General features: G+C 33.9%; 2 protein-coding genes across 3 annotated transcripts; one reads left to right on the top strand and one right to left on the bottom strand.

Annotated features, from left to right (window-relative positions):
• Positions 1–10,038: 10,038 nt before the first annotated feature.
• Positions 10,039–17,330, bottom strand: LOC136774321 (NBAS subunit of NRZ tethering complex-like). 2 transcript variants are annotated; one of them, XM_066728532.1, is made up of 18 exons: positions 17,196–17,330; positions 16,890–17,124; positions 16,401–16,819; positions 15,936–16,319; positions 15,648–15,858; positions 15,359–15,576; positions 14,957–15,283; positions 14,665–14,870; positions 14,299–14,598; positions 13,884–14,220; positions 13,418–13,815; positions 13,042–13,338; positions 12,683–12,971; positions 12,288–12,608; positions 11,789–12,209; positions 10,801–11,711; positions 10,596–10,721; positions 10,039–10,527 (listed from the first exon to the last, which is right to left on the bottom strand). In XM_066728532.1, the coding sequence occupies exons 1-18, from the start codon at positions 17,280–17,282 to the stop codon at positions 10,231–10,233; spliced, it is 5,784 nt and encodes a 1,927-aa protein (XP_066584629.1). In that variant the 5' UTR covers positions 17,283–17,330; the 3' UTR covers positions 10,039–10,230. The 2 variants fall into 2 exon arrangements, with proteins under 2 accessions (XP_066584629.1, XP_066584628.1); XM_066728531.1 differs by having other exon boundaries at positions 15,359–15,579.
• A 113-nt stretch (positions 17,331–17,443) lies between these two features.
• On the top strand, positions 17,444–20,416 carry alien (COP9 signalosome complex subunit 2 alien). Its single transcript, XM_066728533.1, has 9 exons — positions 17,444–18,057; positions 18,341–18,535; positions 18,658–18,783; positions 18,882–19,064; positions 19,138–19,312; positions 19,397–19,535; positions 19,604–19,820; positions 19,901–20,041; positions 20,112–20,416. The coding sequence occupies exons 1-9, from the start codon at positions 18,004–18,006 to the stop codon at positions 20,229–20,231; spliced, it is 1,350 nt and encodes a 449-aa protein (XP_066584630.1). The 5' UTR covers positions 17,444–18,003; the 3' UTR covers positions 20,232–20,416.
• Positions 20,417–26,999: the final 6,583 nt, after the last annotated feature.

The raw sequence follows: 26,999 nt of genomic DNA on the forward strand, positions 1-26,999 counted from the left end.
ATTCAGTCTTCACTATTACTGCTTCAGACTACACGCGCCAATTTACCCTTTTCGCAGCGCTAGCCCTTCTCACCATATAATTTTATTGTGCATGATGTTTTAAAGAGGCTCTAATAAGGAATAATAATTATTCCCATTTACCTGCAATAAAACGCAAAAAATTTAAAGACAAACGACGAAATTAAATTGTTAGTACAATGCAATAAAATAAAAAAATATTAACTTTAAATATATTTTGAAACAAGTAAATAATTTTGCTATTATCTTTGTCTATATACTATTGTTTTATCTTTAATTATCGGAAAAATTTTATACAGTGTCATTAATAGTAAACGTACAGACAATTTTTTTCACACATATACGTGTATTTATAATGTTAATTATTTATAAATATTGGTGGAAGTATAAATTTTAACAATATATTTTATACAGAGTAAGAGGTCCACGTATCTTAAAATTAGAAAAAATGTCTTTGAAAGTATGCATTCATACAAAATTCCTTACACAATAGTTTGCATGGTTTGAGAAGGTGCATTGTGTAGAGTGTGCATAGTTTATCTTTGATATGTTGAGGCCTTCAAAGATTTTAAAATCACTTTCATTTTTTTTAAACAGAAACCTATAGATTTTTATTGCATATTCCTGTAGCTTATCCCAGAAATCTTTTGAAATCTCTCTTTCCATTTTTTTCATTTCAATTCAATCGTTTACGAGATATTTCAATTTGAAATTGCATATGGTTGTGGCTTTGTTTGAAGTGTGTGGTGACCGCTATGCGTACACACACTGCATAGTCGCTTACCTACGTATACTTTCAAATCGAAATATCTCGTAAACAATTGAGTGAAATGAAAAAATAAAGAGAAGGGTTTCGAAAGCTCTTGAGATAAGTTACAAGAATATGCAATAAAAATCTGGAATTCCATTAAAAAAAGGAACAAATCAAGGCAACTTTTTGAAATCTCTGAAACGCCACCTATCTATGAAAAAAAACTGTGCATTGCATAATGCACCTACACAAGTCATGAGTTATTGTATACAAAATTTTTAATGTTATTTTCGTTGATCAAATTACATGGACTACCGTGTATATATATATAATAAAATAAGGGTTATTATAGGAAGGATCGTTTACGATATTGTGGCAAAAGGTTCGCTGTTTGAAGATGTAGCTCATGTTGATGTTTGTTAATACATGAGATGATATTATGCTTTTGACCATGAGGTAGGTTTACGAACATCGTAAACCCGTGCTTTACATTCATGCTATAAACGCACGAGTGTTAAGCACACAAGATCCAACGCAAGTTCAATTCTCAAACTAAACAATTGGGACTTTCTACCAATAAGCTCGTCAAGTTTTCAAGTAAAGATAAACTCATACACGATAATATGAAATTAATAAAACATACACAAATTTACTTAGAGTAACTGAGACTTCGCAAATATTTTTTTAATAAATTTGATAAAGCCAACTGCGCGAAGACTTTAAGAGATACACACGGCCAAAATAGAGAAATCGTTTTTTAAAACTAGATAAAAGAAGTTGGGTGAGAAGGGAAGTGCGGGTGGGGAGGAAGAAGTACGATGAGCTATAATTGCGTACGGAACACTGGGTCCAATCAGACGGTCGAGCAAACAGAAGAAAATTTGACGGAAGAGCGTGAAAAAGTGCGAAGGCTCCACAGCGAATGATTCAGCCCTGGGGATATTTATTGGCAATACGTGCACAAACTCTTCCTTCAATGATTTATTACTTTTTAATTAAATATATTCCACTATATGGTACTACACTACATATAGTATAAAGCTATGGATATATGCGATAATGAGCTTTGCGTTAATAAAATCACTTCATTTTTCTTGATAGATTTTAGCAAAAAAGTTTGTACTAATTAAATGTTGACGAACGTAAAAGCGACTTTGGAAATTGGATTTAATTTGCTTTTCGTTTCTTTATTGAGCAAATATCAATTTCAAACTTTTTTATATTCGTTATTTGGTTTATATAAACAATAAAACTTTATGGTATGATGAATAAATCACTTATAGATAGTATTATGCAGTTATCTTTATGAGTAAATATTTATATAAATATGGAACCTGCATAGAAGCTTATATTTAACGGATTAAAGTGACAAATCAATATGAAGGGAGCAAGTTTCTGTGTTGTAATTTTATTAGCTGACAGTATGTTGTTATCTGCTATTAAAGCAGTTAAATGCTGCAGCCGAAGCAAAAGCTGATCCAAATGGGGACCCTTTGTTTGCTCTTCTGGATTTATTATTTTAATAATAACTATATATTTGTACAAATTTAAATGATAAAAGAAATAGAAGATATAACAATAATACAAATAATTTCAATGCCTATGAAAATCATTTGTGTTTTATAACTTATTCCAAGTAAATTATTGTTGATGTATGTAACTAATAAAAAAAAGGCAGATGTTACGAGTGATTAATCAGTATCATAAAGATTTTTCTTACTCTTTCCACGTGGCACTAAAATCTCTGCTTGTTTATATACAGCACAAAATTGGAGCTTGATTGATTCCTTGGAAAAAGTAACTTCTGTTATTTGCCAAGTCCATTTTACGTTCAATGAGATTCTAGTCGAAGATAGAAAAGTCAATGGAGTAAGAATAAAATAATTGTCGTGGGTGAATAAGGACAAAGAAGGGTTGTAACGCTAGAAGAAAGGTATATATAGGTTAAATTCAAGGAAGATGAATTGCTGGTATTTCAAACACGTTGCGAATCGCATTATTTAATTAAAAGTGCAGGTCTACCGACTCGCTTTGCCAGAGAAGCGTGGACTGAGAGGGAATGAAGCTAGCGAGTAAATGAAGAAGGCTGGGAAAGGGTAAACAGAAATAAAGAGAGACTGAAAGAAGTTGGAGAAGGAGAATTAACGAGAAAGGATAAAAAAGGCGCTATCAACAAGAGGAGTAAGAATAAAAAACAATACGAAACGAAAGAGGGAGAGAGTGGTGGTAAATACGAGGTAAGAAAAGCTACTCTTAAGATGAGTGACAGACACAAGTGAAAACGAAACACGAGGAGAAACTAGACATAGTCAAGTTGGAGGAATGCGAAAGATTTAAGATAACTGCAGCATTGAGGATAAAACAAGAAGAGCCTGCTTAATTGTTGATTTAATTTATATATATAATTATAGTATCTCTATCGTTAAACAATTAAAAATTTTAAAAAACTGCTTAAATCTACATTTATGACATATACTATATATTGAAGCTCGGTGAAGCAAACACCAATAAGCATTTTCTTGGGTATAGCGTGCATATTAGGAAGAAGTGTCAAATGATTCATGGGCTTGTCAGGATGCATCGAACAAGAACGAAAACGAGAATGTGCAGTTCTCTAATTGTTAGCGGGAACAGCTGAATCTGTTCATTAGTATTTCACAGTTAACACAAATTTCAAAACAAACTCATTAATTACGGAGTCAGTAATCTAGCGCAATCTAATATCGTAAATATAATAGCGAGTCCCAGACTGTTCTACCATTGGATCATTATTTATCAGAGGCAAGTTTAATCAACTCCGTTACCCTTTTACCCCTTTTTGATTAATGCCCAGTAATACCAAATGATTGTAAATGAAATAGCAAGTATAAAATACAATAGACTATAAGCAATTCTGACAGTTTTCCTCAAGCATTAAAATTTCTTCAACATCTCGCGAAATTGCAAGCTTCGTTTTATCCAATGCGTGTGAATGAGGAGAGAGACAGTAGGGGGGGGGGGGGGGGAGGGTGTGGAAAGCATCGATCGGTAAATTGATTACGGTAGACGAAGCGAGGTGTATATAGATATTTGTCTGATTTGTCTGATTTGTCTAATAAACAGAAACAATGGCAGGAGACGATGTATTCCCAGAGAGTCGAGCTGCTTGGATCAGAATTCTGTGCTGGAGGGTAAGCTCTTGACTCTTATGTGGGGACGTGATTTAATTGGACAAACATGAGAGGAGGATGCACGTGTTGGCACTTTCCCCAGAATGTTCCTTATTCGCTCCAGCAACGTTTCGGGGTGCAACCGAAGCCTAACCTAAGACACAAGTAAAACTTCATTTGCATATTTAACCCGACTCATAGCTGTGCAGGAGCACAGTCCTATCGCTTCCTGTCCGGTTTTCATTTACTCGGAATTACGGATCGGATTAATTTACTCGATTAAACGAACTGTAAGAGATCGGCTCGTATGAAACGAGAGTAAGAACTGCTAACTCATAAGTGCACTTCAATTTGCATATTTAATATGGAGAAGTGCACGTGAACCCTCGTGCCATTTAGGCTAAGTTCCAATCACACCATATAGCACTCAAAGATTTCGCCCAAAGTTCAACGAGATATTATGCAAAAAGGCCTTAATAATTGACTTGGTTTTTCGAGAAAAATCTCAACGGGTGATACGTTCAAATATCCTCTGAGCCTCGCTTGGTAAAAATGTAGTTTTTTAAAACGATTGAATATTTTCAGTGACGCGTGAAAGTTATTTTTTTTTTTAAATAAGTAAAGAGAAGGTCCTGCGTAGTACGAGGAATAGGAGGGGAAAGATTGGCAGAGATTTGTAAGTTTGGATAAAATCTACCGTTGAATTTGCAGAGATTGGCGAGAAGTATGATGAGGGAGACCGCGTGTTAGCGATAAAAGGGAAGTTGGCGCGTAAGTTGGTTGTCCAGCATCGAGCAAGCGGTAAAAGAGAAGTTGATATATCTCTGAAACGAAGTTGAAGATTATGTTGGGGAAGAAGAGAAGGGGTTTGCGGCTCCGATTGTAAGAGCGTTTATACCCATGGCGTAAATGGATTATACCGCGGCAGACCAGACCGAGCTGAGTGGAGTAGTGCAGCGTTACTGGAAAGGGGGAGGGGGAGGGGTAAGGAAGGTAGGAGAAACGATTGTGCACATGCTAGCTACTCCCTCGGAAACTGAAAGCATGGCCTGCGGTAGCAATAGTTTACACGCTATAACAACAGGCCTGAGCACGCGTGTGGTGAATGAGAGCCACATTCCAATTTTTCATACTTTACAAAAAGTTACACCGCAATAAATTCACCAATCCAAATTTGATTTCATTCAATTTTCACTGCTAACTCTCCTGAAATAATAAAATTTAACGAGACTGCATTTTCTCGTGCTGTTGGGCTATAACGATGAATTCTCACTATCTATTTTTCAAGTACTAATAAACTTGTGGAATTATTTCAGATGTAACTGTATACGACTTTAAAGTATTCGGTATAAATGTTTTTTTTTTTTTTTTTTTGTTAAAACTGATCGCAGGGGTTATATTTTTATAGATGTTGCTGTTCATCGTGGAATTTTGCATTATCCGTGCAATCGAAGAAAAAAATATACTCTTATCGTTGTTAAATTTAAAACATGTTTTTTTTTTATCCAAGTCCTGGGTTTCGAATGAAAAATACTACTGGGAGAACAACATTGATATAACTACATCTATTGTTCCCTAAGTAAGAAAGCGGAGAATGTTTGGCATGTGAAAAAGTGGGTAGCGAGGGCAGAGAATTATTAAGTAGAATCAAACCATAATGATCGGACCTGGAGTTAAACGAAGTTGAGGAAATAAATTGAAACTCTCGAAAAGTTCATCGTTCCTCAGGATTTTCTTTAGAGAACGAAAGAAAATGGCAAAAAGAAAAGAAAGTGAAGTGGAGTATAGAAAAGACAACTGCGGATCGTGCTCCAAAGTGGAAATGATTAAGAAAAATGGAGAGAGGAATACGAGTAAAGAGGATTCGCTAAAAAGGACGCAAGTCTCCAGAAAGTTTTTTCTAATGTTATCTGGATATACAATGCGCAGTATCGATGGAATAACTCTTGGATGAGAATCAAAAGTTTACTTTTTTACACTGTACCGAAATACTGAAACAACCGCATGCTCGAAATGGTAAATTTTCGAATAGCGCACGAACGTAGCGTAGCGTCGCTAAATTTTAATTATTGCAAAAGGTTTATTAGCTTCGCCGAACTTTTGCACGTTTCAATTCTTTTCAGTTTTGATCTGCGTCACATCAATAGGCGCATTAGTATACATATATACATGTACGTGGCGAAGCCATAGAACACAGATGAAAAGTCATTTTCATTTCACTGATCGTGCTCGGATCACTCTGCGAGGAAAATTCAATTTGTTCAAGACAATACAGAAATTTAATTCTACATGCTCTACAAATTCTACAAATGATTTTCAAAAGCCTTCGCTCGCTTCCATCCAAACGATATTAACATGCACTGCCATATAACGGAGGTTCTTCGATACAACCTGGACATTACGTCCATGTAAGCAAATTACACTATAATTTGCACAGCTTGAAAAGCGTAATAAACAATTTTAGTGCGAATAAGGAACGAGCATCGGGCTTAATTCAAGCTTATAAAGATCTCGTATAAGACTGTTCAGCGTGTACCATTAATGACTATCCAAAGTTCGAATGATGAATCTAATGAAGTAAAAGTAATTAATGGATACAAGCCATGGCATAATAGCAATATAGTTATCGGTTGCTGATAGCATGACTGCACCTTACAGTTTGGTGACATAGATTATCTTATTATGTATAGAACCCATACACGTGGTACACAGCGTATACACCATCAATGGGCTGTTTCCAATAAATTGTATCAGCTGCTGATGCCAGGCCATTAATCATTTTGAAAGTGACAGTAAACGCGATTGGAGGTGATGTCGTGGACAGTCTAAGACTGTTATACACTTTGCTGATCCTTCGAGTTTTTCCTCAGGATTATCGAGCTTATCCTATAGGCTGGTTCACCAAAGTTTCTTGCTTTAAAATTACGTCTGATTGATTAGGAAAGAACCGGTTTCTCCAATTATAAAATCTAACGCTAAGCAGGCTTGCCTGCTGATCGATATACTATTCCATTTAATCGCCAGGATTAAGCAGAAGCTGTCGCTTTAATCATGCTATGGTTAAGGACGTTAGGTAGGTATCATGTCCATATTGACTAATCGCACAATGCAATTGCTGGAGTTTGATTAAGGTTTCTGCTCTACTTGGCAAACCAATCTTAAAAACAATTTGCAGCAGGTGTTATTAGCAAGCTTCGATTGTTATTGAAAAAAATACGAAGCTCGATCGAATGGCTGAAATTTTCAAATGATAATTCTATCGATGAAATTAATCACGGAGCATGGGGAGTAAATTGAATCTTGGAATTATTTATTGGTATTTTGAGAAAATCTCCAATAGGATTTATGAAGTCATAGATTCTGCCGTAGAAACGGGATCGTTTAATGAACTAATAGGGATGGTCTCGTCTTTAAAGGATCACGTATATACTTGGTAGGATTACCATGGATGCTTACACCACGCTTAATTACCGAGTAACCGCAGTACAGCTGCACTCGCTCTATTCGAAAGCACCAACGCTCGACCTCTTCGGACTTGAAACGGTGTTATTAATCAAATACCGCTGAAAGTTGCTCTCGCCACTGGCAAAATTAATAACTGGGTACTGTTACAAAATCTCACTATTAAAATAAGCGATGCGTTTAGTAAAATCTAATTTTTAGTCCTGATGAGAGCTCGGAGAGCTTTATAATATCCAACTAATACCCGTGACATCCCTGTGTATAGCTGTCCCCTTCCAAATATATGATGTATATAATTAAATGAGAGAGAAACAATCCCAAAACAAATTTATTATTAAATTATAATTCTTCTCTCGTTCATTAAGTAGTAGCGATAGTTAAAGTGTACATAACGCAATTAGCTAATGCTAATATGTACAAGGTATGCTGGTTTAGGATATTACTATGGAAATCCTTTGCTGCTAACTATGCTCCACGATTAAATAGAACGATAATCTATCTTTATAATACTATCTTAATAAATTTCTCAGAAATAATAATAAATTATCCATAGTTTGAAGAACGGCTAAAGGTAACCACCATCGTAGACGAAGGAAAGTTTTATCAGTGATAAATGCAGTGTCAAGATTAATTATAATTAAGTCACGACGACCATCGATGGTTGGGAAATCATTAATAATTGAGATCGCGCAAGGAGCTCGAAGGAGCTGATAATGATAGAGATTAGAACATTAGACGAGAGCGAGAGAGAGGGTCTTTCAAAGGGGTTCGGGCCTAGGTCAAGTTACTGGTTTTATTGACATTGTGACTTTTGACGTGTAATTTCCTAGAGGCATCGAGTATCGTTTAAGTTTCGCCTTGCAATCGTGCGAACATCTATGAACAAGTCTGTATCTATAGTATACCCACTCCCCTTCATGCTCATCGTTTAACACGAATTTTACAATTCTTTATCGAGATTAAGTATAGAATTAAAACTTATGGACAATCGATTGCAATGAGTTTTTCCTTCATTCTCTCAACAGTCGCTTTAACTTTGGACACGGTTTACCAGTTTAAGACACGTGCAAGGGTCTCAAAGGAGCCAATAATGATAAAGACTAGAAGAAAGACTGCTAGGGAGAACCTTGCAAAGGACTCCCAACGTAGGTCAAGTTACTATAGTTTTATTTACATCGTGATGTCTGACATGTAATTTCCTAAAGCCATCGAGTATCGTATTTAACTTTACGCGTAGACTCTTAAGAACGTCTATAAACACAGGTATATACGATGAAAATATATTATATATAAAAGGTATCCTAAATTAAGAACTCTGGTGTCATATTGTTTTTCGATAACAATTACTATGGAATTCCAATAATACCGGAAATAAATCATTTTCTTAGAAATGTAAATAACACAGGTACAAGAAATCAGAAAGGTATATCGTATTGAACTGGTAGCATAAATTTTAATTAGGGCAACTATAGTATAGCGGTATAGAAGTGAAGCTTGGCTATATTAAAATATTGTTGGAGATTTAATGAGAAATTGAAGAGCTACGATTTTTATGCTAAAAAATATCGAGGACAGCTATATATTTTATTGCTTTTTAGGCTCGTGAGTCTATACCGAAATTACGTGTATTTCCTCACAAAGGTGACTGGTATTTAGCAGTTGGTACAACGGTAATGATTATTTTGCAAAAGAGTTATAAAAGTAAAGAGATGACGAAATTGAAAAAGAAAGAAGTCCTTTTTATTTGGTGAATGAGCGTAAAAAGTTGTGAGAAATGGTGTAATTTCGCAAGGAAGGATTTAATTAGACGAAAATGCGGTTAGAGGAGTCGGGGACGTACCGAGTACCGAAGCGCGCTGCTTAAGATAGAGGAAGATTTTGGGAGAAGGCGAGGAGGATGGTGAGGATGAGGGTGAGGGTGAGAAGACAATGGATGGATAAATTCGCGAGGTGTCTTGCAATGGTGATGGATGCGACGCGCTGACGCAAATCTCCTTTGGCAGTTTCCAACGACTTGCTGGAAAGCGAGAAGAGAAAGGCGGATGACGAGAAGGATGGGGTGGAAACTGGAAAGAGCTTGAACAGAGAGGAGAGCTGCATCGATTCTGATACCTACTTGAAATGCGTTTGAAGGAATAACTGCGTCAAGCAATACCGCAACGCGCGAGCGAGAAATCGTTAATTAATGATGCGCGCATAATTCAATGGCTTTACTACTACAATTGTTAGTTGAGGTAAGGAGCATTAAGTATAATTACACGCTCGTATAAAATCAGTAAGATTGAGAGATTCTATTGGAAATATTCTATTTTCTTTTTTCTAAAATACTTATCAAGACTAGTATTTTAAGAATATATATCGCAGAACTTTAAGGCCGGAGTACAACACTATATATCATGTATTTTTTTTAATTAGTAATAATTATAAAAGATATCATTATCTGCTATAATGTTAATTGAAGAAGGTATGAATATAGTAACTTCGAATGCAAATAAGTGTGCACTGTCTTAATTCCATTTCTACTTGAGCTGATTTAAAGCTATGCTGTAGTTAGAAATATCTCGTATAAATTTATAGCTTATTAAATAATTCTAAGTTTAATTTTCTCTTATTTTGGTCATCGAAAAACAGTAGTTTATAGTTTTTAAAATATTTCTGTAATACAAATTTTATTTCTATCCCAAGTATTCAAAATATTTACAAGCAAAAAATCTTATAGTATAAACAAAATTATAACAGACATTAACAATTACATATATAAAAATTCTTAAAATTATTGCAATACATTATTTACATGAAAAGAGAGATAAAAAATTTGGCTGAGATCTTCTGTTTTGGAAGTAACATTGTTTATGTAGTAGAAGGATAATTCTTTCTTTGTATCAAAAGTTGAAGACTATTTTCAAACGTATTCATAGATGGAGGTATGTGTTCCATTAAATTTGTAATTTCCATTGCAGGGACTATATGTTTCTGATCAATAAGTTTACTTATGAGCCTATTTCCATTATTTTCCACGTCTTTTAATTTCTTTTCTATAAAAACATACTCGATTATCATTTTAAAAACTGCATGATCTGGATGAAAATGATATGTCAAATCTTTTATGAAGATTTCTTCTAATATTTCAGATGGTATTTCTAATTTCTGAAAAAAAAAGGTTTTGTTTAGTATATAATAGTTATATTTCCTACAAAAATAAATAATTTATTTACTTGATAGTTTTCCTTAATAATGTGAATTGCTTTTTCTTGTAGTAATTCATCATTAGTGCACAGTTGCATGTATATTTTATGTGTAAGAAGTAACTTATCATTTTCTTCGAGAAACTCTTGTAGTATCTAAAAATTTATTATGATTAATTAAACATCGATTAGAGGTATTGATTTTAATGGACAAATTGGATTTATATAATCTTACTTGCGCGGATTCAAGTCTACTTATCAATTGTTTATATTCATTCAGTAATAAATGTTCACAGCTATTTCCCTCTTCAAATATATATTTGAACGATGCCATCATTAACGATAATATTGGATGATTGTCCACACTTGTGTATCTAAAGTTTGTGAATTTGGGCCACTGTTTTAGCAGTGTACTTATTTTTTGGTATTCCTCTTTATTTGATAAATTTGCAAACATATTTTGAAAACATAAGAAGCGCTCATCTTCATTTCTGTATATCATCTCCATTACTTCAGTCTGATTTATAATTTGTTTAGAAACTTCTTCTTTTGCATCTTCTGTAATAATATCTTCATCAGAAAAATCTCCCCAATCTTCTGTCCAGCCTTCTGTTTCGATATCACTTTTTGTGATATTTTCTTTATTTGATTCAGATTTATGTAAACTGGCAGAGTCATCTTCCTTAAAGTTTTTTGTGGACTCAGTATTTTTACTTTCATCACGAAGAAATTTTACAGTTTTTTTGTAGATGTCATTATTTTCAACTTTACATGCTTCATCCTCAAGCAATAACGATTGCAATATAGGATCTTGTGCGTTATTTTCATGAGAAACTAGTTGCGCGCACCAATAATTTAACGAAGATTTAAGGTGACCATCTTCGCACGACTGTGAAGCTACCTTCATTTTACAAATAAGATCTATTGGGTCGTATAAATGTATATCAGAAACTTCTGGATACATTTTTTTATGCAATTGAATGGAATAGTAATATGCTGCAGTTTGAATATATAAATCATTTCTTGGTAGATCCATGAAAACTGTTTGAGCATCAGAGTAAGTACACTCGGTGTCTAAACTGAGAAGATACGATATACCCAACAACCAGTCTTCACATAATATTTCTTTTGCACATTCTAATAGAACTATGAGCAAAAAAGGTATTTTTAGTCAAACCCTAATAAAGTTATAATATTTATTTTTGAATTGGTAAAATACTTACGATGATTTATATCGCTGGCTTCCAATCCTAAACAAGAAGATTCGCTTAATAAAGCAATTCTGAGCAAAGTCTGGCAATATTTTAATTTTCTATTAAATACATCTGGCATCGAATACTTCGAATATTTTATGCAATTATTGCTAGTTCTACATTTTTTATGCAACATTTTATAGTAAAACGGGAAACTTTGCAAATCAGAATTGTCTTCTTCTTCGGTATATTCATCGTTATACTGCGCTTCATTTTGCGGCACAGACGCAAAGTTGCTTAATATCCTTAATCGAAATTTCCAGAAATTTTTATCACTTGCATTTCGTATTAAATCAAACGTTGACTTTTTCACTAAAGTCGCAGATGATTTAACTATTTCGCTTGAAGTTTCTAATACTTGCGGTACAAATTCTTTTATATCTTTTTGACCCTAAAAATATCATTAAATATGTAATATACGATATAGATTATTAAAGTCAGGTATTCTTTTAAATCCTAATTTTCTTACTGTAGTTATTATATTTGTATCATAAGCATCTTGGTCTTGATCGTCCTCAAATTCTTGAACCTCATCAGATTCAGCGATTGGTGTCCAACTTTGTAAGTCTTTATTTAATATTTTAACGTCTATTAAATGTACTTGGGTAATAGTACTTTGCAGAATTTCGCTAGGACCATTATTAATGACAAACCACAAGCATTTTCGTCGAAAAATCAAATCTTCAAAATGATCACAAAGCCCCAAGCTTGAAATAACTTTCCACGCCGGAATATAATTAAGCGTTATTAACTGTTGAATAATCGTCATACATCCGGTATAGTCTTTTAGCTAGTTATAAAATATAATAAAAATATATCATTAGTGCGCAATTATATGTTTTGAGTATGTTTTATATAACCAACCTCGAGTGCTTTTTTAGCTATTAATTCCAATACTTTTCCCTCTTGCACACGACTATTTTTTTCTTCTATTCGTAAATAATTTGCTAGTGTTAATAAACGCTGCTTACTTTTATAAGCGTCTTCTCGCTTATTCAAACAGTCTTGTATTAACTTTAATCTGTCTTGCGTAAATCTTACTTTAAGAGGTAGTATATCAATATTAAATTCATGTAAGATTTGAAGAGAGTTAATAAGGTCACATTCTTCTTTAATTTCTCTATTATTATCCGTAATAAGATGTAAGCACGCTCTGAATCAATAAATTATTTTCAACATTTAGTAATTCGATATAATTTTTAAATAAAAGTATTGAAACTTACTTAGCTAGCTCCATATTTGGGTCTATAAGACTTTTTGAACTGTTAAAGTATTCTTTGCTTGCATCTAAAATCAGATTAACTGCCTTTTCATAGGATACTTTTAATAGAGATTTTTCCTTCTTCCTTGTTTCAATTAGAGCGGCACAATTTTGTATATGCGTTTTATTGCCCGATACTAAACGCGCTGACACGCATATTTCAAAACAGACTTCTACATCAACACAAGAAAATATCAGTCCATGAATTTCTAGCATCTCATTAAGCAATTGCGCCCATTCATCTTCATCTGCTGTTGCGCTATCGGTAATTTTTTTATTTAGTAGCTTCATAATATTATCGATAAATATAATTATAATGGTAATATAAGAATACTTACACTCTGCCAAAGTTTCTAGCCATTTGAGTAAATAATAAAATAATAACTTCAGGAATGTTCTTATTATTTCTGATATTACTTAAGGTTGTTCTAACAGAATATTTTCTTAAAATGTTTGCGCATTGCAATTCATTTTCAAGGTCTTCTAATATAACAGTAGAATCGTGTATTTTATCCTCTGGCAGAAAATCTAATATTTCTTTGGCTTTCTGATACATATCAAGATCATTGCAAGCATAAATACAATTTACAGCTAAAGTTATGATGTCATCAACCATTTCAAGCATATCTATATCCTGAGACTCTTTAATATATTCAAAGAATTTTGCAGTTAAAGTTAAACTACTTTTACTCAAATATATTAAATAATCGTTCAATAAATGTTTTTTAAATTCTCCCTGTGAAAAAAATTATTATAATAAAACTTATAAAAATATATAAATTAAATAAATATACACAGAAGTACCAAATATTTGTGATTTCTTCTTATGAACGGTAGCAGTAAATCTTTAATATTATCAATAAAATTTTTTTCATCAATTTTACTCATTAGTAATTTAATTTTTTCTATATCAGTTAATTTTTCGATTAAATCTAAAGTAATCTCTTCTAAATAGACTTTGTAAACAAGATCGTCTAAAGTTTCTAAATCCAATATTAAATGTTCTAAACCATTGATATTATGGGATATTGCAATTTTAATCAATTCAAGTGCATTATCGGTCATGAAACTATTCCTTTCAATTTGATAAGCGCGTGATTTATACCATTTCCGCAATAACTCACAAGTCAGATCCGTCGTTCTAGAATAATAAAAAGTTTTTAAATTGAAATGTTGCAACTTTATGTTTTAGTCTGTTTGATGAATTTATTTACTTTACCTATATTCAATGATTGATGAATCTAAGCTGTACAAATTATTCGACTTTTCCTCATCTTCTGAACAGTCTACGATATTACTAAACTTATCGATTTCAGACCAATCCTTTTGACGTAATTCTTGCTGATTTAATAAGAATATTTGATTATCGCCATCACATTTGGGCAACAGATTTTTATAATACTTTGGATTTAATGTTTCTGGGAAAAAACTTATGATTGGTAACCAGTGATCAAATAACTTTGAGCCATGATATGTAAACATGATTTCAACACCTCGGCAATCTCCATTTTCCGCAAATCTAAAGAAATTTATTTGATTAAAATGATTTCTACTAAAATTATAAATACTTATAAAAAAAATATACCTTTTTGCATTTTCAACTGCCGAAAGTTCACGAAACTCTTGATAGAAAAATTTATTATACGGAAGCGAAGGTTCTAAAATAATTTCATATGTCATTAATTTATCCATATGTTCAAGAAGCTTTTTTCTATGCTTCATTAAATTTTTTTGGGCATCTGAAAGATTATTTAGATCAATCTGCTTTAGAGCATCATGAATTTTTGGAATCTGTAACAAATGTTTTTGTGTAATAATATCAATTAACATAAAACTTTTTAACCATAAATATACAAAAATATCACCAATTAACTTACTTGTGAATAATTAATAGCTCCATCAAATCGAATCCAATCTTCTTCTTCGTTTGATGCAATAACTCTGCCGTCATCGTGTTCGCCAATCGCTAAAAAGGTTTCCCAACTTGCACATTTCAATCCAAAATTAAGTAACTCACTTGCTGCTTCTAAAGTGTTAGGTACGCGGGTTACGCATTCGTTTAAAACCCACAATCTCTTGCTTACTTTACTTAGATGTTGCTTAATATCATTCACTGAATGTTCGGATTTACGCCACTGTGTTTGATAAACTAAGTCTGTATCTAAATTATATGCTTTTGCCAGTGTTAAAGCTTCCTCGTATTCCTATTGAAAATATTAGCTACAATTATATTTTACACAAATAAAGAATTTTAAAGTGATGATGATAATTAGAATTACTTCAATATCTATTTTTCTAGTATATAATTCTTCAGGTGTAGTACTTTTTAGTCCAAGAATACGATATGTACGATAAAGTAATTTTGACTTTTTACGTTTTGGTTGAAATCTTTCAAAATCAGTTAAAGAATATAATACTCTTTGCATTAAGTTAGTAGCGTAACTTAAGATAGTAATAGGCTCTAAATCATCTTCTTCTCTTTCACTTTCTGATGAGGCTTCTAAGAAATAAATATTAATTTATTACTAATCAGTGTATAACCGTTATTAAAAATGCAATTATACAAACCTAAGCTTTGATTTTCCACATTAGATTCTAGGCTTCTCTTTTTACTTGTAATAAATGTTTCACAATCCAAGCAAAGAAAACCTTTATCTGAACCAAGTTCTGAAATCTGTGGCTGATCAGCCAAAAACTCTGGAGTCCCGCCCAACAGATTATTTAAATTTTGGATAGAGCATACAGAAGTAGAGCCCAAATATCTTGTAATAATTACAGCCTTCAATATATAAAGACATTATATTACAAAATATAATTCAGATCTTCTATTACAAAAAAAGAGAAGAAAATAATTACTTGATTAGACCACCAACCAATGTCTACTGGATGGTACTCTGTTAGACCTTGTGGAAATTTGTTTGACCTTGAAATTCTTAATGGATTAGGTATATTAAAATCTGGTTGTTCTAATAGCCGCCATTTCTTCTTTAATATTAAATTAGGTAAACTCCATAGAGATACTGAGCCATCAGTATGTAAACAAATCAAATGCCTTCTGTCAAATGAGATGCTTATCCTAAATATTATTGATGCTGTTTCTAATGCAAATGTAGGCAAAATATTCCATATTGAAAAACCTACATTTTGAACTTCATTTTGGTCAAATGTAACTGATAATTTGCAGTATGGATAATCATTAATAAATCGCCAAGAAGTAAGCCCAGTTTCTGAAGCTGATGACTACAAGGTAAAGTTTAGTATTAGTTTGTGTTTAATACTCTTATGATAATTATCCTTCTTATGTCAGCTAATGAAACTTACAGTAACTCGTTGGGTAATAGTATTTCCAGCTACATATAATAAATCATTTATATCGTCATAAGCAACTGTATTAATTCCATTTTTATAAAAGCTTCCAAAAGAAAACTCATAACTTTCTTTATATCCATTAGTTGTTGAAACTTTGTAGGATTTCAACAAACCACTATATGTAATTAAAATAAATTCAAAAGACCAAATTTCATTTTTATCTCTTGGTTTAAGAAATAACATTGATGCAATTGCATCTCCAGCCTCTAAAACATCTGGACTCTGGGAAACTGTTTTTGGTGTAATATTAAAAATATTATTTCCTAATGAGTTATAAAATGATATGAAGCCATAACTAGAAGCTAATACTAATATACTTCCATCAGGACTCCAAGCAATTTTACGCCATTGGGGAAAAGCATCCTTTGGTACTGTTAAATTATAAAGTTATTAAATAAAGTTTAACATATATTTATAGTGAATTTTAAAAATATTGAATACCTAAAGCTTTGCTTATTATAGAAGAGTATTCATCTTTAGCTTTTCGAATTTCTATTACATTTTCTTGTAAGATAGCTAACAGACGACCATAATCTGCTAATGCGAATTTCCATGGCAAACTTAAATTCACCTGCTGTGATATGCTCTCTGGCAAAGAGTACCTGTTATTGAGGTACCGGAGCGCATTTTTTATTGTTCCACTGCTAGGTAAAATAATTGCATCGTTCTTATATCTCTATAAATGAAAAAAAGGGTATTTGGAGTTTAAATTTGTTTTACTTTAAAAGTGTATCTATGCAAACTTACTATTAATTCTGGACCTTGTTTGCATATATAATACTCCAATAATTCATATAAGATTGGATCATTTTCTTTTTCCATTAAATTGCTCATTTTATTAATGTAAATATAACCTATTAAACCATACAAAAATAATTTATATCACTGACGGCCTTGACTATTCATATGACTATACAGTAATACACGTGACGTGACGTGTTTGTTGAAAAACCAAGACTGCACGCCGCACAGTCACAACAAGGGTGACAGTGGATGACAGCGTCTGAGTGATGACGAGGGTGACAGACTCTACAGAGGTGACAGTGGCTGGCTGACCCGTGGGCCGTGCCGTGACAGTCAGGTCGGTCCGATCGAGTTGGTCCGCATATTTTTTTCTACATTCTGCATTTCTGGTATATCCAATTGTATCCAATACCCATGCATGACCCATCCGTGTTCCCCAGTGTCCCCCATGGAATGGAGTGTGTGCTGTGTGTGCCAGTGTGTGGACTATTGAACTTTGGTTGGACCGGTTGGACTGTTGACTAGCTTCACTTCGCACAATGAACACAGAAGTCGGATATCACGACCTCTTTTATCGTATATTCATACTACTGTTAACTCAAAATGACCAGAATACACTTGCAATGCAATACTACCTGCAGTAAATAAAAAAGAACACAAGTTACTACCTTTACTACATGCGGCCCATATGCAGCCATGCGCTACTCGGAACCTCGGAACGCACCCTGATTGTCAACAGGATTTCTTATTTTCATTATATTTAACAGAAAAAAAGAAGCTAACCTTTTATCACCTTTTGTAAAGCTACAAAATGTCAGATGGGGAGGATGATTTTATGTGTGAAGAAGAAGAGGATTATGGACTAGTAAGATTATCTCTCTGTTTATAAATTGAATAAATGGTTTTTATTATTCCGGTAAAAATAGGTTAGATTCTTGAGAATATTTTCAATGCAGAATTTAAAGGATTTTATTTTAATGTATTTTTAGAACACAAAAAAAGATATATAGGTTGTTTTTATCTTTAAAAAATTATTTTTATGAAAAATTATTTTAAAGAGAAAGATAAGCATTTATGTATTTATTAAAATGTTATTATTTGATGAAGTAAACAATTTTTTATAAATTATTCCTATATTTAATGTGCAGGAGTATTCAGAAGATTCTAATTCGGAACCAGATGTAGATTTAGAAAACCAATACTACAATAGTAAAGCTTTGAAAGAGGATGATCCTAAAGCCGCTCTACAAAGTTTTCAAAAAGTATTGGATCTGGAAGGAGGGGAAAAAGGAGAATGGGGATTTAAAGCCTTAAAGCAAATGATTAAAATTAACTTTAAATTGGTATGTATTGATTTTTTTAAAATAGTATACATATATAATTGTAGTGATACTTATTGTAGTCTATTTAAATGCCTAGCATAGTGTTGACAAGAAATGTATTTATTATTTAATATTTTTTACAGTCAAATTACAAAGAAATGATGGCAAGGTATAAACAATTGTTAACTTACATTAAGAGCGCAGTAACTAGAAATCATTCAGAGAAATCTATAAATTCTATTTTGGATTACATTAGTACATCAAAAAATGTAAGTAAAACATGTTTTCTCTCTATTTCCTTTAGATGAAAAGCATAATTTAAAGTTTTATGTAACTACTATTATTAATCAAATTTTAATTTGCACAGAACGATGTTTCACAGATGGAATTATTGCAAGATTTCTATGAAACAACTTTAGATGCATTAAAGGATGCAAAAAATGATAGGTTATGGTTCAAAACTAACACAAAGTTAGGAAAATTGTATTTTGATCGTTCAGATTTTAACAAATTAGCAAAAATTCTGAAGCAGCTCCATCAAAGTTGTCAAGTATGTAATTCTAGAGATTTAAAGTTAATATTTATAAATATATAATATATATTTAATTTTATTTTACTTTAAGACGGATGATGGTGAAGATGATTTAAAAAAGGGAACACAGCTTTTAGAAATTTATGCATTAGAAATTCAAATGTATACTGCACAAAAGAATAACAAAAAGTTGAAAACTCTGTATGAGCAAAGTCTTCATATTAAAAGTGCTATTCCACATCCATTAATTATGGGAGTTATTAGAGGTAAGTCATAATTCTTATTTGATTTTTAAATCCTTAAGTCATGAGATTTGTAATATACTTATTAATATTCGAACAATTTTTCAGAATGTGGAGGAAAAATGCATTTAAGAGAAGGTGAATTTGAAAGAGCTCATACTGATTTTTTTGAAGCATTCAAAAACTATGATGAATCAGGCTCTCCACGCCGGACAACTTGTTTAAAATACTTGGTCTTGGCCAATATGTAAGTTAAATTTGATATAGATAGTAAATGATAAACTAATCAAATTGTTATTATTTTATGATTTTAAGGCTAATGAAATCAGGCATTAATCCATTTGATTCTCAAGAAGCAAAGCCTTATAAACATGATCCTGAAATTTTAGCCATGACAAATTTAGTTATGAGTTATCAAAATAATGATATCAATCAATTTGAATTAATTTTAAAGCAGAATAGAAATAACATTATGGACGATCCATTTATAAGAGAGCATATAGAAGATTTACTACGTAATATTCGTACTCAGGTAAATTTTAACCAAAGGCAATATTTGTTGTATTTTATGGAATAACTATGTAGATAAATTTTAATATTGTATTGTTTTAGGTCCTCATTAAATTAATAAAGCCATATACAAGAATCCATATTCCATTTATAAGTAAAGAACTAAATATTGACGTATCAGAAGTGGAAAGCCTTTTAGTATCTTGCATTCTTGACAGTACCATACGAGGACGCATAGATCAGGTAGGTTTTTATTTCTTTAAAGTTTTTATAACATTAATCCTAACACATTGTAAATGTTCTTGAAATATAGGTTAATCAAGTGCTAGAGCTGGATAAAAAATCTTTGTGTGCTGCCCGTTATTCTGCATTAGACAAATGGACGAACCAGTTACAATCTTTACACTTAGCCATTATGAACAAAATGTCATAATGAATTGATTATACGTTAACTATTAATTTACAATGAACCTAATATTACTTTGTATAGTATATCATAATTACCTACCTTCAAATAAAATGAAAAATGAAATCTATTGTGATATAATAAAATTAAAACTTGGCAGAAATTCTTAAATTATGTATTTTATAAAAAAAAATATCAATTAATCTCTTTAATCAGTATTCATTTGTTATTATTAATTAAAAATTTAATCTTGGCTTTATAGGGTGTTGCCTCGGTATGATTAATGATATTGGTGTCAATAAAATGTCGTTTTCGAGTCTTGATGCGTACAATGAAACAAGCAAAAGGAATGATATATTGATGAGTAAGACAACAAGTTAATACAGCTTTACGTACTATATCATATATACTTTTACGTGCGAGGCACCATAAAAATTTTAATCATAATTTTAATGCTCTTATATATATATATTTTGTTTGACCGAATTCTTATTACTTTTAAATTTAACGCTTTTCTGAAACGATTTTACATGGTTATTCTTTTTTTTGCCACAAAAAAGGTGTTTCCAATGAAGTAGAATACGAGCAGGAATAACTTCAGTAACTTTTACGGAAATATGGTAGAGTAACATGAAAGGACCATTGTTTTGGAAGGCTATTAAAATTTGATACGGAATACGAATCTAGCGTTTCTGAGTAATCACCGTATCGTGCTCTGCACCACCATTGGAGAGCTACAGGCACAAGCAATCCATCAGTGCGAAATTATTTCTTTTCATTTGTTTTTAGCTACCAAAATGAAATATCGTTCATTAGGGTTTAAGGCACTTGAAGAAACGAGCCTGGTTTTTAAACGCGCTGCATTAGCTGGTACCGCGGTTTATATTAATTAGTTAAAAGAGGTAATTTTATTGGCAGCTCGTTAGCTTGTAGCAGACACATGGACGTTTTCTTGATCGTTTTATGTACGTGCATTATTTTTACATACGATTGCATAGTCACTTATATGTATGTGTACATAAAGGAACTCGGCATATTCGATAGCAAGTATAGAGTTCTGTAATTTAGCTGGAAAGCTTTCAACGAACTTTGCTTCTACATTTTATAAAATAAGCGTTACTTTGTAACAATATGAAATTTCTATAAAAAGCATATATTTGACAATATTTTTTCTGAGTTTTAACGAATTTAAAAATTAACGTGGTAAATTTTATATTATTTCTTCTCTCCAGGCTTAAAATTTAACAGCTTAAAAAGATAATGAATAAACCCTAAGTTTACATAGTTCATGAAAACGCATAGATATATGTATTAAGAATTACAGAATATATAACTTTGGGGACTAGGGGTAGCTGTTCGTGCGTAACATTCAAATATGCTCGATATACACGAGATCTCGCAGTTGACATGCATGATTGTGGTTTGAATTTCTGCAATTTAGCTACAAAAAACACACGAACTGAAGCGAGATTTGCTTCGTACAATGTATCCATGCAACTGGCAGTTTAAACGGACTATGACGCAAAAGATATTCAGCTGTTTTGCGCTATATCCTCATTACCCTCGCGCGTTTTGCTTTTCCTAATTGAAATCCGTTTGAATTACGTCGATCATTGAGCACTCGTTAACGCATATCATAAACACAAATCAGCACGAACTTATTAAAGATAATTTATCTCTTTTTTGTCTTTACCTATATAAACTTATATAATCCAAATACACGCGTCTTTGTTCATGACAAAAATCAAAACCGAATTGAAACTTTTTATCGACAAACTTGGAGTTGGTATCGAGAGGCACGATGGTGTATCGACCAGAAGTAATAAAAAAAAATTGTCCTATATATACAAAAATAACTACCACCACTCAAAACTGTTATACCTGCTCTCACATGTCAAGTTTCGAGTGTTATTATTCATATCAGATTTTCACTCGAACGCAGATTAGATATTTACTATGGAACATATTGTACATGTAGGAGCAGGTGAAAGATTAAGTAGCTGAAAGCTTCACACCTGAATAACATATAATTCTGAGGAAATTTATTTTTCACGATTCACCAAAGTCGCTTTGTCAAGTGGGATATTATTTTTTCAAAGAAGTTCTCAAAACGTTCCTACAATAGTTGCATGACGCGACGAATGACAATTTGTTTGAAATGTGCGAATTGTGTCGCCTATTCAGTAGTATAAGTGTATCGCTAGACTGTTTCGACGTTGGCAGCGGGGGGTCGGGAAGTGACGGTGGTTTCGGCTCTGTTTCGAGCATTGTTATTCGGACTGCATGCGCGCCTATGTAAATGTTGGTTAACCCCGTGCAGTAGGGCTACACGTGTAAGGTCCCTGTGCTGGGAGCACACCAAGGCCAAACCGGAGAATACGGAGCACGCTGCCATTTGCCGAGACGCGTAGCTTTAATCTGTCTGTCGCAATTTCCCTTGGAACCCTTCCTTGCCACACCTCGACCTCCCCCTTTTACCTTTGCCCTTTCCCTTATATAACGCTCATCGAAATACCCATCTGTCCCAAAGCTTATCGAGCTTAAGTTGGGTCTACCCGTGGTTACAGGCACCAATAAGTAGAAAAATACCGTACGAATCAGACGGCTCTGTTTTTTTTCTAAATAATACAAATATTTTGTATATATAGGAGTCAGTGTAACGCGATAAATCACAGCGAGAGAGAAGAGATATCTGAATTACTGGATAGCTTGATTTGTCGGCTTATCCCGAGGCTAGGCCTCTCGTATCAGCTTTGTGTAAACGCGTGGTGCATCGAGAGAAGCGGAAGTGCTTCCTGCGGGATGCCAAGCAGTTGCTGGTATATTCGACGTGATTAGCGGGCACGCGGCTCTACACGCGCGAAACCGAATACAAGGACAACCAAGCAGACCTGAGTATTCCAAGCAGCACACCACCACTTCACCATTACACGCTACATACGCTTTATACATATACATATGGCGAAGCCTAATTGACACTGCAATCAAAGCACAGCTACGACTCGAAATAGCTGTGACAAAATTGACGCGTCGAGTGAAATTTCCCACTTTCGTTCCAACAGAGATTCTCGATCGAGAAACGTTCTGTAATCTCTTGTAATATTAATTAAACAAATAAATTTTATTTTTACTCGGTGACACTGAGCTGAAAGTTATACGAAAGGGTGAATGTAATAAGGTTATTATTTTTTTATTAGTAATATAAATATGATGGACAGAGTCTAAAACATATATACAAACTATAAATTCCACGTGTATTATTGACAATATTATTTTAATAATTTAAAACTTTGTAGGCAGGTGATAAATGCTTGATTAGTAATATTAATAATAAACAGTAATATTTCTTGTATAATTTTATAATAAAAGTTGCACACTCGTCAATAGCCTAATCGTCCAGTGAAATGGTTTCTTTTTTCTCCATTTTTACTCCAGAGGAGTCATCTGTCGAGCGAGAAAGCTTGTGTAATATCATAAAATGACACAAATACAAGCCCGAATTGAAGCAGTTGGATTGAAAGTTATGCGAAAAAGGGACTACGGGATCGATTGGCCGAGCAAGGTAGAAATAAGATAAAAGCTGCAGGGACAAGAAGTTAAAGCGGCAGACTTGTGGGAATAGAAGGAGAACCGTCTTCTAACGATGAGATCACAGCATGTCCATGCGAGGAGCCGTAGCACTGGTAGCACAGCGCGGAAACTAGAGTTGGTTAACGTGAAAATCTGATGAGGGTGCACGGTAAAAAGCGAGAATTTGCCTAACAGTTACGAACTGCTGCTTGCTTTTTGCCGGAACGCTGCGTGAGTCAACTGCAGTCCGGTACAGTTGCACACTCTGGGAGCCAGCAGTAGCTATGCATTTTGAGAAAAGTTAATTTAAGCGAAAACTTCATTTTCAGTGTCTCTTGCTCAGAGTTGCTCCCTACGGAGACGCTACGAAAAAAAGCCTTCACTCTGACTTTCCAACTTCTCTATACAGATTTCTTTTTACAAAACGTTCTTCAAGCGCATGGACGAAAAAAATCCTGCAAAGTGCTACGAGCTCATATGGTCCTGTTACATCCCTTATCTTCTCTCATTCTTTCGTTTTTACCTACGCTATGCGAAATCCCCATTTTCTTCCATCGCTATATATACGTATGTAGGTAACACGGTGGATTCTTTTATTCGTATATCTCCACCTTGATATATATGTAAAGACGTAGCAATTCGTGGTTAGAAAATTGTTCCTTACAAAAGTTTCGATCGCCTTCGATAATGGCGATTGAGATTAATTTCGTGAATTAATTGTCGAACGAACGAGGAAATAAAGCGGTAGCATTATTCATCGTGCAGGTGTAGCAGCGCGTCTCCGTAGTGGCTGGCCAAAAGCAAGGAGTGGGAAGCTAACTAAGTAAGGTTCGGCTTGGTTCGGCCAAAGTGGAAGGCTTCATTGAAGCTTCATTCATCTCGGGAAATCCCGGTGAAGTGGCCCTCTTTAAATTGAAACTCAAATACTCCGGGTCCGGGGAAAGGCTGCTGGTGCTGACTGAGAGAGGCAACGTCCCATTCAGTTGGTTATTTTTCACGCCAGGGCTGCCTGTCCAATGCACCAGAAAAACCTTCTTCACCTTCCCCATCCTTTTTCGGTTCGCAGAGAGCGACCCTGCAGCGACGCTCGAGACCTTTTCACGAATGACGACGACGCTCCCCACTTCTCCCCCCCCCCCCACCCCACCCTTGAACCTCCTAATCACCTTTCTCCCCTTTCTTCTCGTCCCGATGCAATTCGTGCCCTAATTCGTTGCTCGCGGTCGTACACAAATAAATTGGAAGCTCGTGGTACAAAGATACGAGGGGAAAAAAGGGGCGAGAAAAACGGATGAAAATTGAATGAGCGTTTGGGAGGATTTTCTTGAAGCGTGGCATTTTGGTATACGAGAGGAAACTGAGAATTTCGCCTCATGACCTCTAACATAACGCGAGTGCTAACCAGAATGCAAGGGACAATCCCTATTGTAGGGCGCTTACGACTCGACGGAAAAGACCGAAAATAACGATGGCAAAGGGTGTGCGAGGAAACGTGGCTTCGGGACGGGACACGATCCCCTTTTCCTTGCCGCATTACGTTTGATGCCTGTTTATACTGACTTTGCTAAGGCGCACTATCGCCTTAATCGCGATTTACGCGCCGGAGAAAAGGCGTTTACTTTAGTTGTCTCCACTTCTTTGGCTAACCCGTCGCTAAACTTATTGCGCGTGGTCACTGAGAAAATGAACGTACGGCAGAGATGGGGCACAAAAACCTTGGCCACCCTTATCAAAGGCACATTTGTAAATCTAAATGAATTTAACTGCCTTCGGGCTATTAAGGCATTGCGGGTCTAACGCTTGTCTACGATAAATTTCTCGTCCGTCACTTTATATAGTAACGACAATCATAAAAATTCCAACGTTTCACCACGTTGAATGCTCGTTGTAAATTTTCTTACTTAATTACTCTGGGAAATGATAAAACTGGAGATTAGTAATATTTTTACGAGAATGTATCGATAAACTATTTTTACACGAACGTTATACGGTATATTTTCAAAGAATATATGTATATATATATATAGAAAATGGTAGTAAACGTAGCATGGAGCAGACGTAAGGAACGGCTTTACACAATATATTACAGCGTATTCTCGTGACGTTGTATAATTTAGCGAGCATAATTTGCATGTTTTTTCGATTTTTTTAAACGCGAGAAAAAAGTGTGTAATGTCCGTTTAGCGTGAAAGAATGAATATACATATGTCACTTTCTAGGAGTGACATCATATATCATAAAGGCGAGTGAAACGTTAGGGGAAAGGTCCATCGGTTGGATCATCTATCTTATACAGCGCTTAACTCAAGATACATCCGATACATACAGCGTGTCCCAATAGCAAAGCTTTTATGACGCAATACTTTTATACATCCTCCCTCTCAGAGCAGTTTTTCTTCCTCACGCCCTTAGAAATGCTTTGCAGCCAGCGTAAGGATGACGCTGCTTCATCGTTTCTTCAAGGTTTTCAAATAAGAATTATTTGCGACAAGATCCAGAGCGAATCCTCCTCTTTAACTCCAATACTTGATCCTATTTTGCTGTTGTAATCCTACTGAAGGGATATAAACGTTGTATGTTGTAGCTATAAAGTATCAAAACTTCTTATAATATGGTATAAAATCAAAATTAGTCCTCGTAAGCAGACTTCTTTAATTGTTACTTGTCAAAGTAAAATTCTCCTTACTGTACATCGATGACCTATAAGAATTCCAAACACCAAAATGTTCTCCAATTTTGGTTCGATCTCAAACTATATTTAACAAGCTTCGTTGCACGTTCGAATTTCTGCAGCGAAATCCATGTATTTGTGTCTACATGCATGTATATTCTTTTCTAACGCAATAATAATCATGTTACTTTATGGCCACGCTATATATGTTTGCATTGGGTTCAAAATACTTGAAAGATTTATCAATATATAGATTTAATTGATTGTAATTAGCTTTGGAGCATTTACGTGCTTTGACCAAATTGATTCAGCATTGCTACTAGTAAAATATCTAGAATACATTTTCCAAATTGAATCCATGCAATGATCTGGTTTATTTATTGCTTGTAGTTATCGCACGCTTTAACAGATTACGGCACTAATTTCTAGCGTATTGCAAATGGGTCGGTGGTAAATTACAAACGTTTGCTCTATCGATACGTAACTCCGATCATGCACGCTTTATGATTACGCATTACCATTTGTTGTCCTAAACTGTTTTCACTTGACAACGT

Source organism: Prorops nasuta, unplaced genomic scaffold (genome assembly GCF_024137725.1).
Source record: "Prorops nasuta isolate Cenicafe-Biocafe unplaced genomic scaffold, Cenicafe_Pnas_1.2 PNAS00006, whole genome shotgun sequence".
Lineage (NCBI taxonomy): Eukaryota > Metazoa > Arthropoda > Insecta > Hymenoptera > Bethylidae > Prorops > Prorops nasuta.

Bases quoted from the DNA above. Each gene is read 5' to 3' on its own strand.
- LOC136774321 (XM_066728531.1), bottom strand. From the start codon at position 17,282: ATGAGCAATTTAATGGAAAAAGAAAATGATCCAATCTTATATGAATTA. The intron at 13,816-13,883 runs GTACTTCTGTGT...TTTTTTTCACAG, and splicing joins GAAGAAATCACAAATATTTG to GGAGAATTTAAAAAACATTT. The intron at 13,339-13,417 runs GTAAGTATTCTT...AATTACCGATAG, and splicing joins GCTAGAAACTTTGGCAGAGT to CGCAACAGCAGATGAAGATG.
- alien (XM_066728533.1), top strand. From the start codon at position 18,004: ATGTCAGATGGGGAGGATGATTTTATGTGTGAAGAAGAAGAGGATTAT. The intron at 19,313-19,396 runs GTAAGTCATAAT...ACAATTTTTCAG, and splicing joins AATTATGGGAGTTATTAGAG to AATGTGGAGGAAAAATGCAT. The intron at 20,042-20,111 runs GTAGGTTTTTAT...CTTGAAATATAG, and splicing joins TACGAGGACGCATAGATCAG to GTTAATCAAGTGCTAGAGCT.